Raw genomic sequence first — 15,657 nt, forward strand, 5'->3', positions numbered from 1 at the left:
TGCCTGAGCTTGCTGGCCTTGTCTGGCCACACTCACTTCCTCTTTGGGCCTCAGGGCCTTGGCCAGGATGGTAGTTAAGGCCTTCCTGGGTTAATGAGGAAACCCCCTTTTCAGGAAGTGGGAGAAGCTGCGGTCTTTAATAATGGAGGTTAGATGCTAGAATTAGTCAAAGGTCCCGCAGAGAGCACAAAGGGAGAATGCCCTGTTGGTATATAAGAGTGCACCCCACCTGCAATCTGTGAATACAAAGAAAACTCAAATCATAGGAAGCTGATAGCTATATTTTAATAAATCAAAGTTTGGAATTCCAAGTCTCAGGAAACTTCCATAAGATCCACAGTGATGCAGATTCACTCATTCCTATGTGGATTTTGATGTGTACTGATGTTTTATGTTCACCTAGGGAAGGCAAGGGGATGCGAGGGGCAGTTGGGGTCGGGGGAGTGGAGACAAACTAAACTCCTAAGATAAATAGAGGTGAAGATTGAAAGTTAATCAGAAATCTTCAAATGAAACTTTTATGTCCTTGATGTTGCTACAAAAGGTATTCTCCTGCTTTGCTTTGGCAGTAACCTGAAATGCAGAAAACAAAGCCATTAATAATAACAGAAAGACGGACCAGGTGTTTCTGTAAATAATGAACACCATGGTAGCCTTGGAGCTCGGCTCCATTCATGTGATTCTTCATTCGAATGCACCACAGCAGATGGAAACCCTCAAAGTCAGATGCAGCTGCAATTCATAAACACTCTCCAGGCTGTTTCTGAACCACTTTGAAGTCTCCAGGGTCAGGGGGCGGAGAGCACAGGACCTACTGCATGAAACAGTGCTTCCCTTTGTTTCTGACAAATGTGTCTCATTGCATTCTGGGGGGGGGGTGCAGGGAGCTCCTCTTATTTAAGGACATGAGGGCCAAGTCAACCTGATCTCAGTCTTACTGCTGGTAGTTCCATAGTGTTCACCATGTCCCATGTCCTGTGTCACAGGTGGTGCCAACAAGGGACATCTGGGTTTGCATTCAACTCAGCTACCTATTGGAGATCTTGGGCAATGTTCATGATCTTTCTTAGCCTCCATTTTCTCATCTCAGAATGTGGATAATGAGTGCGAACGTTCCTGAGGATTAATGGAGGTGACGGCAGGTGAAGGGCTCTGGGCTGTGCCTGTCAGGAATGCTTTACCAGCCCTGCATGTGGCTGCCCTGCAGGGTGAGGCTCCCATGCCTATTTATGTGTTTGGTCTGTTTTGTCTTTTTGGTGTAATGGGTCAGTTACACCAAACAGAAACGTTCAGTTTCACTCCCTTTTTCTACACTTTAGGGTGACCCTATCTGGATTCTGAAACCAAAGAAGTGAGTGTCGATTCAAAATAGACAGCACGTTTTTTTTTCCACTCTAGTTTTTAAGTAAGTCCAGATCAGACAAGGGTAATATCTATAAAAAGATCCTGTGGTTGTTCCAGGGGATCCCCATAAAACCGAAGTGAGGAAACCCAGCTAATCAATATAATGATTATTTGGTTTCATAGAGAATAAAGAACATTTGTTGACATCATTCTTGTCTGCATTTGCTATGTTGATGTCTCTGTTTACATTTTTACATTGATGGCCATGTTCACTGCCCAGTTCTCTAGCAGGGACACTTAATCCCCCCAAATATTCATTCAATCAGAATGGTTTTTCTGGGCAGAGGAGCCAGGAGTGAAATGGCTTGAGATAGCAGAATAAAAAGGAAGTGTTTTACTTAATTAAAAGTGCCAGGGTTTTGGAAAAAAGCCTCTGATAACCTTCCCAGGAATAAGGCCAAGAAAAGATCTGATCAAGCAGGACCAAAAGGGGCCCAAAGGGGCACCAGACTCCAGCTTTCTCTTCATAAACAGACACAAGGCATTCATTCTCTGGCTGGAACCTGTTTCCCTGAGCCCTGGGGAAAGGCCACTCACCGTTGTGCTCAATCCACCGGTACTGCCGGTCCAGGCACAGCTCCTCCTGCCGCTGCCTCACCAGCCTCCGAATCTCAGGGGTCAGGCCATTGGGATCACGTGCAAACACAAAAGAGTAGCTGTCTGCACAGGTGCCATCAAAGTTGAGGAGGCGGCAGGAGTACTGCAGGGCGAACGTGTGGTAGTCCGTGTCAATGATCCAGTGGTCATCAACTGCAAGCCAGAAAGTCAGTGTTAAGTGACACCTTGCCTTCAGTGGAAAGAAGTCCTGGAAACTCACTACCTGGACCCTACTGCATTTTCTTAGGAAGCAGGAGATTTCTGACAACTTTTGCAAAACCAGGCAAACAAGAAAGGATCTTGCTTTTCTTTATGGAGAAAGTTTTGGCACAGAGGAAACCACATTTATGTCCAGGATCCGCTCTCTCCCTGATGGTAAATAACACAGCATCTTTCCAAGGGAAAAGACCGCTGAGAATGTGAGCCCATCAAAATCATTGAACAAACCCATCTACCGCCATCTTCACCATCTACCCTCCAAAAGTATCTATGTCTTTGTCTAATGTGTGATTGCCACCAACTTACGTTAGCCTCAATACCAGGACCTGTCTTTGGGGATGATGTACAGGTGCTAGCTCTTACTCCTCTCAATGACCTCCTGCCCTCCCGCCTCAGTCCATTGGAGGACGCCTCTCTGATGATCCCGGCTTTTCTGGCTCCACCCTCTTTCCTGCTTAGGAGCCCAACTCTTTGCGCTGGCCAGAGAGAAGATTTTGCCTCCGGACACAGAAGGCGACTATCCAGCATCAGCAACTCCTTCTAAGAATGTGTGGACTTCAGGACTTCCAGCAGTGGCAGAGCCAAGCCCTTGAAGAATTTAGACCATATTTATTCTTCAAGTGTTGGATATATGCAGTGAAGATTAAGTATAAATAAAGGTAGTAAAAATATCAACAAAGGCAGAATGGGAAATACTATGACTATATGTGAGTGATTTGCCACAGAGAAGGAACAATGTGTTCAAGTTTTATCCAAATATAGAATATTTTATCCAAATATAGTATATTTGGATAAAAATGCCACATCTCTACTTAATTTGACATTCTCATTGACATGTATCTGTGGCTGTTACCTCCTGAGCACTAAATTATGTGCCAGTCACTGTGTGGAACTTTCCATGTGTTTCCTCGATTATTTCTCACATTGAACCCAAAGGGCATACTACTATTTCCTATTTTACAGATAAGAAAACTGAGGTAAAGAGAAATTAAATAATTCACCTAGGATCACAAAAAGCAGAGTAGAACTGGAATTCTAACCCAGGAGCGCGACTCCAGAATCCACATACTTAACCCCTACACCAGAGACTCCAGGTACTAGGTAGATTGAGACCAGAAGGGACAACAAACCAAAGGCCTTTGTGTCTTGCACCCAAGGGATGATCTGCCCACGTGGAGCTCCATGTTGGAGAAAGGCAGAGGGGATGGAGACTTCAGCACTGGAGAGGGTAGGGCCAGCTCTAGAAGTCACCCTAAGTGTCCTCTGGGGGTGCCTTTCTGAGGACCTCTGGAATGCCAGACTAGATGGGATTTAGTACAAACCCAGGCCCAGTAAAGAAAGTTAACACAGGACAGGGAATGGGCCACTTCTTCAGCTCACACCCAACCTGGCAGGAGGAAGAATGAGACACCACTGCACCTTCCAGGCTGTCCCTGGGTGAATGTCAGAGGCCAAGCTCAGAGGATGACCCAGACGGAAGACTGCTCAGCAGTGACCGCAAAGTTATTCAGCACATGGGCCAAGAATAGAAGCCATGGGCCTGCTGCTGGGCTTCAGCCTAACCGCGAGCTCCCTCCCAGGCTCCTGAGATCTGGGCAGTCTTTTCATCCCTGGATGAAATCATCTCTTCCCTGGTTATGGGATCACTGTGTCATCATGGGTGCCCCAGAAATCTGCCTCTCAGACACAAAAGCACCAGCCTTTGAAGTGTTACCTCCACTCCTGGTCCAGGCAGCTATTAGCTTGGCAAATCTGCTGCTTAAAAAAAAAAATTGTTTTTCCAATATTGTTGCCAGAGTGAATTCCTACATAGAAACTAAGTAACTTTCAATCCATGGCTTTAGTAAAGTCGACTACTATTCTTGCTTTTAAAGAAAGCCTAAGTTGGTTTGGTTTATCTCCAGGTTCTTTTTGGCAGAATAACTCAAAGATGAAGAGTTTCAATCCTAACAACCTTGACCAAACTCTCCTTTCTAAGAGTATTTGCAAGAGAGGATTTGCATGAGCAGCAACAATTATCTGGCTTCTCCAGCCTCCTCGCATCCAGCAGCTAGGCAGGGTCCTTTGGAGAGCCAGACAACCCAACTGTTTCCAGACAGCATCTAATAATTGCATGCAGTAGACTAGGTAAGCAGAGTGCTGGAAGCAGCAATTATGTGGCCAGAGCCCCTGACTCCCCTCCACCACCCCAGGAAGTGTGGCTGCATTACAGCTGTGTCTACAACTGTACTTGTTGTATACACTGGTTTCGAGGTTTGGATTGCTAGTCCCCAATCAAAGAAAATGCCTGGTATCAAAAACTGTCTTGGTGACCTGGTTTTGTTGAAAATCTGTCACTCATTGCTGTGGTTCTGGAACAATTTCCCTTCAGTTCCCTAAACCTGCACCTGCCAATCATTCAAAGTAGGGATACCAAGGGAAATGCTTCCTGAGGTTCTCAGGCCTCACAGTCTAGCTGAGCCAGGCAGGTGACAGATTTTATGCAATTCTTGACTAGTCCAATGGACAAGAAAAGTCAGTGGTATCTGAAGCCTTGATACCTGAGTGACCAAGATAACCCTCTGGATTGAACTATCTACACCAATTCTCAAACTTCCTTATGTGGAAGGAACATATTCAAGGAGCATACTTCAGGGGCCACCCCAAGAGTTTCTGATTCAATAAATCTGGATTGGGGCCCAGAAATCTGCATTTAACAAGCACCACAGCTGATTTAGATATAGATGATCCAGGGTCCCTGACTTTGAGAAACAGTAATGAAAACATTTCAGGCTGACATTGTTATGCAGCCTGACAAGGGTCCCTTTTACTTCAGCTAAGAGGTGACACTAAGTGCCACCAACCAGCTATGTCTCCTGGGCCAGTAATTTAGTTTCTTCACTTGTAAAACAAGAGATTTGAACCCAATGGTACCTGTATGCCTTCTCACTCCAGATTCAGAAAGTAAAGCCATGATTTCCTCTCTGGAGAGGTAACAAGAAGCAACAATATCAAACAGGCACAGAGAATTTGTGTCACCAGCACTGGTCAAGTGCTTTCTGCATGTCAACTCATGGCATCCTCATAACACAACTCCATAAGGTAGGTGCTATGGCTACCTCCACTTTGCAGAGGAGGAAAATGAGTCATAGAAAGGCCAAGGAAAACACCCACGGTCCCACAGGTTGGGATTGGGATTTGAACTCAGGTAGCATAACTTTATCAGGGCAGGCTTAACCACTGTGCAGGGCACCGTTTCTTTTCTGAAAGGCAACCTAAGAAGGAATTCATCCTTAAGCCTTCTACATTATACTTATCTCACTTAATATCTATAGCAATCACTTTCAAGATTTCAATACTTTTTTTTCCACCTCCAAATGAAATCTTAGGTAGAATCGCAATATACAAGAGTTAAAAGTGGAGCTAATATAGTTTGTAGGGACAGGAGAGAAGAGACAAAACCCTACCTCCTCATCAGGTCCTTCCTCACCCCATCCCTAAATGCACTGTCAATCAAATTCTGTTCCTTTAAGGAGCACACCTCAAAGTGCTGATGAGAATTATGTGTTTATTCTTTCTAAAAATTAGGAAACTTGTACCTCTTAATATTGGTTTTTATAATCCATTACAGAAAAAAATGTATTTTTTACTGTAAATGAATCACTTGAGGAAGTTTGCTGCACTATTTGAAATAACTTTTATTATTTTTAAAGATAAAAAACTCTCTCTCCTTATAGATAAGCAACTCTTATACAGTGTAAATCAGCAGTAAAATGTAATTTGATAAAAAATGCAATTTCATTTAACATGACTTTATAGGAAGTCAAAGATCACATGTCGCATGTAGAGCAATGAATGACATGAAGGACACTTCTGCCCTGGATCACCAATGGAAGAGCAGCCCCCTCAGCAGTCCCTGGGTCCTATCTCACAAGAAAGCACAAGTGGTACTTTGCAAAGGTCCATCTGTATTAGGAGACTCTGCAGTCCAGAGCCACCAATCTGGGCCTGGACGTTGCAATGTCTGGCTTCTGGAATTGGCTCTCTCAAACTTGCTGTGTTATCTTGGGCAAAGCACTTTTTTCTCCCGGTCTCAGTTTGTTCATCTGTATACTGAATTCCCTCTCTAGGGTTTACTCTCCTTCTCTAAGATTCCATGACATGTCTCTTCCTGGCCTGAAATTTCTCTAGCTACCAAGTAGATTCAGGATTTGAAACTTAGGACACATGGCAGGGGGGTAGTAGAAAGAGCAAATAATGTATTCTCATGAGTAGGCCAAGTTTTAAGATGCCCTGCTGAGAGTTCTCAACACCCTGCATCAGAGCTCCAGTACTTGGGAGAAAGAGAAGAGGCCATGACACCCAGAACACCCTGCCTGGCTCAGAACCCCGGCATCAGCAGGCAGGACATTGAGGAGTGAGCCTACCGCATGCACAATGCTCCCTACAAACTTGGATGGGGGTCTCAGCCTCTGTTAGGGTTCCCAGTTAAGCTGTCTCAGGAATTCAGCCCAAAGGGTTGGAAAAAAATGAAAATGAAGTGGTGATGTGGAGCGGTAAGAGGACAAAGTGTGGAAAAGGTTACACACCCTGGCACAGTAGATGACTAGAATTCGGCACCCGGCAACCCAAAGATCCTTTTGAGTTGGGTCAGGTTTCTTGAACTAGCTGCTCCCAATCCCGATCCCTTAACCTCAGAAGGGGCTGAGGTTTCCTGCACCCACACATCTTCCCCTAGGCCATTATTCCTAAGGGTGCAGCTGGAGCAGGAACCCAGTGATTTGGCAGGTATGCCTCCCATCCCCAAAATGGTCCCACTGAGCTGACTACTCACTTCCTCTCTGGAGAAAGGAGGCTGCGCCCCAGTACTTCATCTTGAACTTGGCAGGGTCTTCTGTGTCAGTGAAGGTGCCCACCATGTCTGCACACACTTCCCAGTTACTGCAAAAGCCAAGGGGATCCTCAGCCAAACCCAGCAAAGAGCTTCCTCCCTCCATCCCACCCTGGTGCTCCCTTCCCTCCCCAGTAAGGGTTTGGCGTTCAGGCAGGCGCTACGCACACGGCCACCCAGAGGCCACTTGCCTCAAAAGACGAACTCGTCCCTTGGCAGTGGCACTCATGTGGCCATTCTCGTCCACGGAGAATTCGGCGACGATGTTGTCTTGCAGAAAGAGACCTTCAGGGTCCTTCTTGGCTATGGCGTACCAGGTCCCGGAGAACTGCCAAAGGGAGAGCCGGGGTTTGGTGTGTCTGGGGGTCCACGACCGGCCACCGGGAAGTAGGGGAAGCGGGGACTGGGCCACCGGGGCCTCCTGGGCTGATACCTACCAGAGTCTTGTCGAAGTTCTCTTTGACTCGGAAGCTGCTCACTCTGCAGTCTCGCTCTGCGCGGCCACTGCCCAGCGCCGCCAGCAGCACGAGCGCCCACACCCACTCCATCTTGCCCAGGAGTCAAGCCTGCGGGAGACGCGTCGCCATGACCGCCGGCCCCGGACCGGACCACCCGGCCCGCTGCCGCCCTCCCCGCCCGCCCGCGAGGACAGCCGGGCAGCTGCTCACCGTCAGAGACGCGCACCAGCCTGTCCAGGCCCGCGTGGAGCAAAAGAGGCGAGGCCCTCCCGCCGCCCCGCGGCTTTATGGCCCCGGGGGGAGGGGGTCGCGCTTTCGTAACTGCCCGGGGTGAAGGACCTAGGGGAGGCGCCGGGGGCTGGCCCGGCCAGCACTTGCATAACGCGCCCTGACTCACCGCCACCCGGGGCGCAGGGAGGGTCCCGTTAGGCCAGCCTCACCTCCAGGGCCACCCGCCTGGGGTTGGTGGAGCTGCCGCGCAGGGTGGCCTCACTGGGCCAAACTCTACAGCGGCGACGAGCCGCGTGGCCAGGTCCTGGCCCAGTTACTCAGCCCTTGTGCCAGCGGCCGCCAGCTGCGGCCTGGGGTGGCCTCCAAGCCCAGTAGCGCTGGCTGGAGGTTCAGTGGGGTTTGGTGGGGAAACCTTGGCCTCACAGAGAGAGAAGACACCTAAGATGCTGCCTGGCGCATTAGTGCCCAGGTCCTGGCTGTGCCAAATTGGCTCCTTTGCCTTCTAAGGACCAATTGTGCAGGGTTTGGGGGATATTTTGGCCAAGTGCTTTTTCCTTTCATAAAGGATGTATTTTACTCTTTGGGGAGAGTTGTGGTGCCCTCTGCGTCAATATTTGTTCTTTAGTTTCAACATCGTTAGAAGCATTAAAATGCTCCCTGTTAAATATTCTCTAGAAACGCTACTCCCGTCAGGAGGGGAAATATTTTAGCAACTGTGGTGTTCTAGCGGTTAGTTGCTTACTTACATTGCTGCACTCCCTGAAACCACTTGGAATGCACACCCCAATTGTTTATGATGCATTTTTATTTAAAATCCATATTGGAATTTTGTTTTATTTTCAAAACAGTGGAGTTGGCAGAGTAGTGGATACAACAGAAAAGTAAACAAAAAACTACAACTTCGAGGGTCAATTAAATCAAAGGGCTGCTAACTAGTTGAGGTATTTGGTGTACGTCATGGCTTGATGTATTCATATTTTTTTCTCTTTCCATTCCATTAATCTCACCAAAGCAATCAAGATTTTGGCTGAATGAGAATTGGTGATATGGCAAAGAAATAAGATTCCTTTCATAAAATATCAGCTGGGTCTCCATGGCCCAAATTGGAAGGAACCTAGATGAACTATTTGCTGCAGTCAGAAATAAGAGAAGATGGAGGGGGAAATGGGTGCCAAACTGAGAAACAAGGAGTTGAGTGGTTCCCAGACCAGCCCTTTAGTTACTTTTTAAAACAACCTTGAAAAGATATCATGGCTTCCTTCAGCCGACTGTAGCCTTTTGGACATTTACCTACCTGGTCTGCCCACCTTCCTCTGAAGCATGCCTTTGAGTCACAGTATCTTTGAGGTATCTTCATAATTAATTTTTCATAATTTGGGGTATTTTCATAATGTATTAACTCCTTACTATCCCAAAGTCGTAAAAGGCTGTTTCTGGCCAATAAGCTAACTAAGATTTCAGGTTGCGCTAATTCTACCAATATGTATATACAGTCCTTCCTGGGAATCCATAAGGGATTGGCTCCAGACACCCTCCCAGTACCAAAATCCAGGGAAGCTCAAGTCCCTTATGTGGCATAGTAATTGCATATAACCCAGCCCATCCTCCTGTAACTTTAAATCATCTCTGGATGATTTATAATACTTAATACAATGTAAATGTAGTGTAAATAGTTCTTCAACTGTATTGTTTAGGGAATGATGACCGAAACAAGAAGAAAAAAAAAAAGTTTATGCATGTTCAGTACAGAATTGATCATGGTATATTGCTATGTAAATAGTTGTTAACTGTATTGTTTGGGGAGTAATGACAAGAAAAATTAGTAGTGATGAACCATCATGGACCTACTTACATAGCACATAAGCAAGGCTCAAGGCAACCAATGCTCAAACAGCCCGAGTAGAGGGAGCCTGAGGATCCGAGCAGTGGGGGGAAACCACAGCAGCATGTGCCTACACATCATTTCATTCACATGGATTCGGCATATGCTTAATATGCAGCAAATTCTAGTTTTGCTTCTGGATCCTTCCAGAATTTTTTTTTCCTTCAAATATTTTCTATTCATCATTGGTTGAATCTGTGGATGCGGAACCCATGGATGACGAAAGCTGACTGAAATCCCAAACAACTCAAATAAGGTATGCTCCAGAGCCCTTCCTGCAGGAACCATGCATTTGGCCATATGTGCACCCTGGCTGGGAAGGGTCCTCTGGGCACTTCTCTGACTCCTGTCCAGTGCTTAGATCCCCTCTTCAACATTCCAGAGCAGAGGATTTTCTGTTCCTGCTTTCCCTTCTCCTATGATAGAGAGCTCCCGGTGTATGTAGGCCAATTACCTTTGAACAATTGATCACTGCCAGAAAAATTTTCCCAGTGCCTCCACCCTGCCCTTCTAACCACTTCTCTAGAACACACTCTGGTGGTTCTTGGTATACTGCATATTGAATAAATGCAGGGGATTTTTATGATGATTGTATTTTTCAGCAACATCTGTTTGTTTATTTGTTAGGTGGTTAAAACACGCCCCTTCCCATGAAAAATCGTGAACCTTGATGTTTTAGACACCAAAGAAGAAAAACAGTTTATTTTGGCATTATCTCTTAGATTTCTTCATGATTACAAATATGTGAATTTAGGTCAACTGATGTTTTTTAACTTCAATGCTTTGACATTCATCCTCACAAAATAACTTTTCAAATATGCATACATATGCAATATCAAAAGGGAAAATGTTCGCCATGGTTCCTTGATGTGATAGGACTAGATACATTTGGTTTTCTTTGTACCTTTTTTGTGTTTTTCACATTTTCTACAGGGAAATAATTTCATCAGAAAACAAAAACAAATATTTCCTTTGCAAACATTTTCCTTTTCTTTATAAGTGAAATTATGAAGTTACACCTTATGAATCACAAAAAAATGCACATAAAGTTTATTCCCTTGCCAAGCTTCGTGAAAAGAAAGATCATCTTGGTATCTGTCCATTCCCCCTACTTTTCCATGGGATGCATCAAGACACTTGCACATAGTAGGTGCTTAATCCACAGATATTTAATTTTTTTCACTGAAATTAAGCACTTTGTATAAACTTCATAAAGCATTTGTTTAAAAAGACCTGATCAGATATCACCCTTTCTAATATATACATTCTCAGGATTTAGCATTTTTTAAGTTGGCTACTTGTCGTTTTACCAGAAAATTTTTACAGGGGAGTGGTATAAAGTTGGGGACTACATCTGCCTGCCCTTGTCTCCCCTGTACCCCCTTCCCAAAGCTCTATAAAGTCACAATCTTAAATTCTGGTCAATTAAATGTTCTGTTTGTCACTCCCAGTCAGGCCAATTTAGCCCTGACCCATCATCCATGTTCTCTTTTCTTCTTTCATTGGTTACTGGTGGAATTTCCAACAGCCTGGTTCCCTTTGGCAAATGAATTTATGTGAATGAGAAATAAACTTCCATTGGATTAAGCTGCTGAGATTAACAGAAGTTAATGTTAATGCTAACCAAAAAAAGTCATTTAACTCCTAGAAAATATTGAAAAATGTTTGACCATAAAAATTGAAGGAAGAGGAGCTAATGCAAGACATTTATCTTCTTTCCTGAAATTGAGCATTTTGTACAACGTGATATTTACATCCACATCCCAACTTAGAAGTCAAGAAAAATAAAAAATAAGAAAATCAGGTAGCATTTATTGTCTGACTGCATTTCAAAGATACCCAAATCATTGATTGAAAATGAAAAGGTTAGTTATTCAATGTTTTCAGGTATAAAGTGTCAAATAATGTTTCCAACAAGGTTCCCCCTTTTCCCCCAATGGTTGCAAAGCCACTGAAATCTCAGTGATCTCAGTCAATCTCATCAATTTATGTGAAAATAATATGGGTCCCCCCTGCTGAATAGTCTCCAAGAATATCTGGTTATACCTATTAATTAGATGTAGGCAGAAAGCTCTAATGGGAGCAACGTGATATTGGTTGCCAGACTGTGTCTGAAATTCCTGCCTGTCCATAATGGCAGGACACAGCATGTAGCTAAGTGGGGGCTGAAGGGTGGGTTCAATGTAAGAATCAGAAATGCACTTAATCAGCCCTGGACATTGTTGCTGCTTTTCATGTTGATATTTCGACTTTCTGTGCATATCTTTTGTCTATTATATAAGAATAACTTCTTGTAGAAATAGTTAACTGCAATCGACAATTTTAGCAATGATAGTATTACAGGTGGTCATTTATATAGAATACCTCTGACAAATGTCAAAGTGTTAAACAGAAAGTTTAAGAAAGTTAAAGCATTCTTTGTTACATCTGTAAGTTTTTAAAAGGACTGCCTGAAATTTTTATTTAACATTTACATTAATGTGCAAAATTTAATATTTGTCTGGATTTTTTTTTTAAAGAGAGAGAGAAAGAGAGAGAGAGAGAGAATTTTAATATCTATTTATTTTTTTAGTTCTCAGCCAACACAACATCTTTGTTTGTATGTGGTGCTGAGGATCGAATCTGGGCCGCACGCATGCCAGTCGAGCGCGCTACCACTTGAGCCACATCCCCGGCCCATTTGTCTGGATTTTTGAAAAAAAAAAGTTTGTAGATGGACAGCATGCCTTTATTGTATTTGTTCATTTTTATGTGGAGCTAAGGATGGAACCCAGTACCTCATGCATATTAGCTCTGCCACTGAACTATAGCCCCAGCCCCATTTGTCTAGATTTTAACTTTTAAATACACAAAGAAAGGATCTTGAGGCTTCCAGTTTTCCCTGTTTGAAAATTTTTGCTTGATAAAATGTCATTTGTCTTAGGTCAGGTGATTTAACAAACTAGCATCAGCTGGGTGGCTTATAAACCACAGAACTTTATTCCTCCAGTTCTGGAGGTTGGAAGCCTGACATCAGGGTGCCATCATGGTTGGGTTCAGGGAGGGCCCTCTTCCTCTTCCACATTGCCACTTCTCCCCCATATCCTCAAATGACGGAAGAGAGCTCTCTGGAGTCCCTGTTGGAAGAGTACCAATCTTGCTCCTGAGGGTTCCACCCTCATGGACTAATCATCCCCCAGAGGTCCCACCTCCTAACACTGTCACATTGGGGGTTAGGATTTCAACAGATGAATTGGGGGAGATACAAATATTCAAACCATCCCACTGGCCAATACACAGGAGCCCTCCTTTCTTGCTTTTTTCTAATGAATAACTGCTTAATCCTAATGTTTGTTGGGTTGGGTTGGGTCTCACATTTATCCCTTCCTTCCTCATACCCAAGCAACCTCACCCATAGACTATAGAGACAGCCTTAAAGATTTTGTTTATGAATCAATACATTTTTCATTGTATAAATGATATATGTTCACTGTAGACACTTTAGAGAAATCAGGGAAGCAAAGGAGAAGACAAAAATTAGTGTCTTAAGTCCCACCGCTTTTAAATAATGAATTACATTTTGGTATATATACAGATGTGTGCATAGATAGATAAATAGGTATGGCTGTGTGTGTATGTATGTTTTAATGGAAACATGTTGTGATACTAGTTTGTAATTAACTGCATATCATAAATATTTGTTCATATCAACAAAGAAATTTGAACAACTTTGCTATTATTAGCTATGTAGTTCTCTGTTCTATGGATTGGATGGTATTTATTTATTCAACCTTCTATTATTGAATATCTAAGCTATTTCTAATCTTTTACAAGTGTGTGTGTGTTTTACATCTTTTATAAGCATGCTTTTTATAAGCACCTTTGTAATTGCATTAATAACATACATTATTATTTTGTAAGATAAATTCATAAAACTAGAATTATAATTTCAATGCCTATATGCATTTTTTTAGAGTATTTGATAATGGGCCAAATGCAATATGGTGATCCCTTATTGGCAGAGGACATGTTTTAAGATATTCTTCGTATGTCTGAAACCACACATAGTACTGATCCCTATAAGTATTTTTCCTGTATATAATCCCAATGATAAAGTTTAATTTGTTAAGTAGACAAAGTAAGAGATTAACAACTATAATAAATAATAAAATAGAACAAATAATAAAATAGAATTAAATAACAATACACTGTACTAAAAGTTATTTAAAACTTATAAATTGTTTATTCCTGGAAATTTCCATGAAATATTTTTGGGCTCCAATTGACTGCAGGCAACTGAACCCTCTGAAAGTGAAACTGGATAAGGGGGACTACTGTGTAACTTCTTAATCTGTATCTTGATGTCCAGTGTTTCTTTTCTCCAATTTTTCTTGTTCAGCACTACCAGTTTGTAAAGGAGAACTCTAATAATATTACCTCCAAGATCAAAACTTTCTAGTGTTAAGATTCTCAGCCTAACTCTGAGGTCCCAGTAATTTGGGCCCAATCTACATTTCCATACGCATCTCTTGCTAGACTATCCTGGTTAGGCTATGCCATGCCATTGCTCTGCTGATACCACCCAGAACATGCTTGACCTCCACCGTACCTACACCCACTCTTCTGTAATCTCAGAGCCATGTGTACATATGTCACTTCTGGCACTTATGATATTATCTTCTATGGCTTATGGCTTTTATGTACCAGTCTCTTCTCCCTTACTACACTACAAGTGCTTGTAATGCTGAGACCAAGCCTTCTTCATTCCCCACATCTCCTGCAGTAGAAGTGTACCCATCAGAATTCACTCAGCTATGATGCAGTAAAAAATAGCCCTCTTGTCTCAGAGGCTGCAAACAAGATCCTCATGCTACACGTCCATCTCAGGTCAGCAGGGGCCTCTGTTCCCTGACCTCCTCACTCTGGAATCGAAGAGTGAATCCACTGAAACTAACATGGCAGCATGGGGAACAGAACACTGGAGGGTCTCACATTGGCACTTAATTATTTTCTATGTGAAAGTGGCATTTCTGCCCCTGGTCCATTGGCCAAAATTAGTCCTATGGACCCACTAGAGAAGGAACAGCAAAAAACAGTAATCACTCCATGTTACTGAAAGGAGAGAAGAATCTTACAAAGGGAACATGAAGTCTGCCACAGTAGCTATTATGGTGCTCTGCTTATAATGGACCATCAATAGACAGAAGTTAAAACAATGAGCAAATAAATGAATCTGCAAGGAATTATAAAAATAAAACAACGCTGCCTAAAATAGAATGTTTATTTTTCAAATAACTTTTATTTTTATAAATAGGAGAATATCAACACAAGCACATATTGATTTTCCTATTAAGTATAAATTTGTGTACAGAGGAGTAGGAGTGTAGATCAGTGTTAGAGAGCTAGCAACAACAACAACACAAAAGATGAATGTGTTATGGAATACAGATACATGTTGTTCTCTATCTAAAGAGAGAAGGATGGAACCAGGGAATTGTGAGAATACTGCATGATTTAGGAAGAAATAGGAACTGCACCATAGTCACAGGAAATAACCAGGTAGAAGAGTATCCAAAACTGCATTAGAAGATGATGGTAGTCTGATAGGAGGGGTGACTCAGTTGACTCAACTCCTAGAACCTGTGACCTCAACTTCTCTTTTTTTTTTTATTGCGACTAATAAGATCATCATCACCTTAGCAAGTTAAAGTTTTAAGTTTAGAGAATTAAATGAAACCCATACAGTTACTCTTTTTGAAGCAAACTTAAATGTGGGCCTCATAATAATTTTTAGAGCCACTACAAAATATTGTATATTTTTCACTTAAGAGAATGTGTCATATTAGGTTGGAGCTTTACTGAAAGGTTTTAAAAGACTGTCACTAAGTTTGAAACCAGCACTTAAATATTTGAGACAATTGGTTCGTGAAATGAATAGTTTGATTTATTAGTTGCATAATAGTGTTTAAATATTTGGGAAATGTGCTTAATCGACGTAAAAGCTTAATAAGCTGAAC

The 15,657-nt window shown here is 42.9% G+C and overlaps 1 protein-coding gene across 1 annotated transcript; it reads right to left on the minus strand.

The window, feature by feature from the left end:
* Positions 1-263: 263 nt before the first annotated feature.
* On the minus strand, positions 264-7,912 carry Rbp4 (retinol binding protein 4). The gene is made up of 6 exons (XM_046450459.2): positions 7,759-7,912; positions 7,528-7,656; positions 7,282-7,418; positions 7,034-7,140; positions 1,942-2,154; positions 264-573 (listed from the first exon to the last, which is right to left on the minus strand). Exons 2-6 carry the CDS (start codon positions 7,636-7,638, stop codon positions 536-538), a joined length of 606 nt encoding a protein of 201 aa, XP_046306415.1. The 5' UTR covers positions 7,639-7,656; positions 7,759-7,912; the 3' UTR covers positions 264-535.
* Between the last annotated feature and the right edge of the window lie 7,745 nt (positions 7,913-15,657).

This window comes from Marmota monax, unplaced genomic scaffold (genome assembly GCF_021218885.2).
Source record: "Marmota monax isolate L192 unplaced genomic scaffold, Marmota_monax_Labrador192_F-V1.1 WCK01_AAM20220418_F8-fsc00004, whole genome shotgun sequence".
NCBI classification, from domain to species: domain Eukaryota; kingdom Metazoa; phylum Chordata; class Mammalia; order Rodentia; family Sciuridae; genus Marmota; species Marmota monax.

Excerpts from the sequence above, each read along its gene's own strand:
- Rbp4 (XM_046450459.2), bottom strand. The coding sequence starts at position 7,638 with ATGGAGTGGGTGTGGGCGCTCGTGCTGCTGGCGGCGCTGGGCAGTGGC. Across the intron at positions 7,141-7,281 it reads GGACGAGTTCGTCTTTTGAG|TAACTGGGAAGTGTGTGCAG; the intron begins GCAAGTGGCCTC and ends TGGCTTTTGCAG. Across the intron at positions 574-1,941 it reads CCGGTGGATTGAGCACAACG|GTTACTGCCAAAGCAAAGCA; the intron begins GTGAGTGGCCTT and ends TCTGCATTTCAG.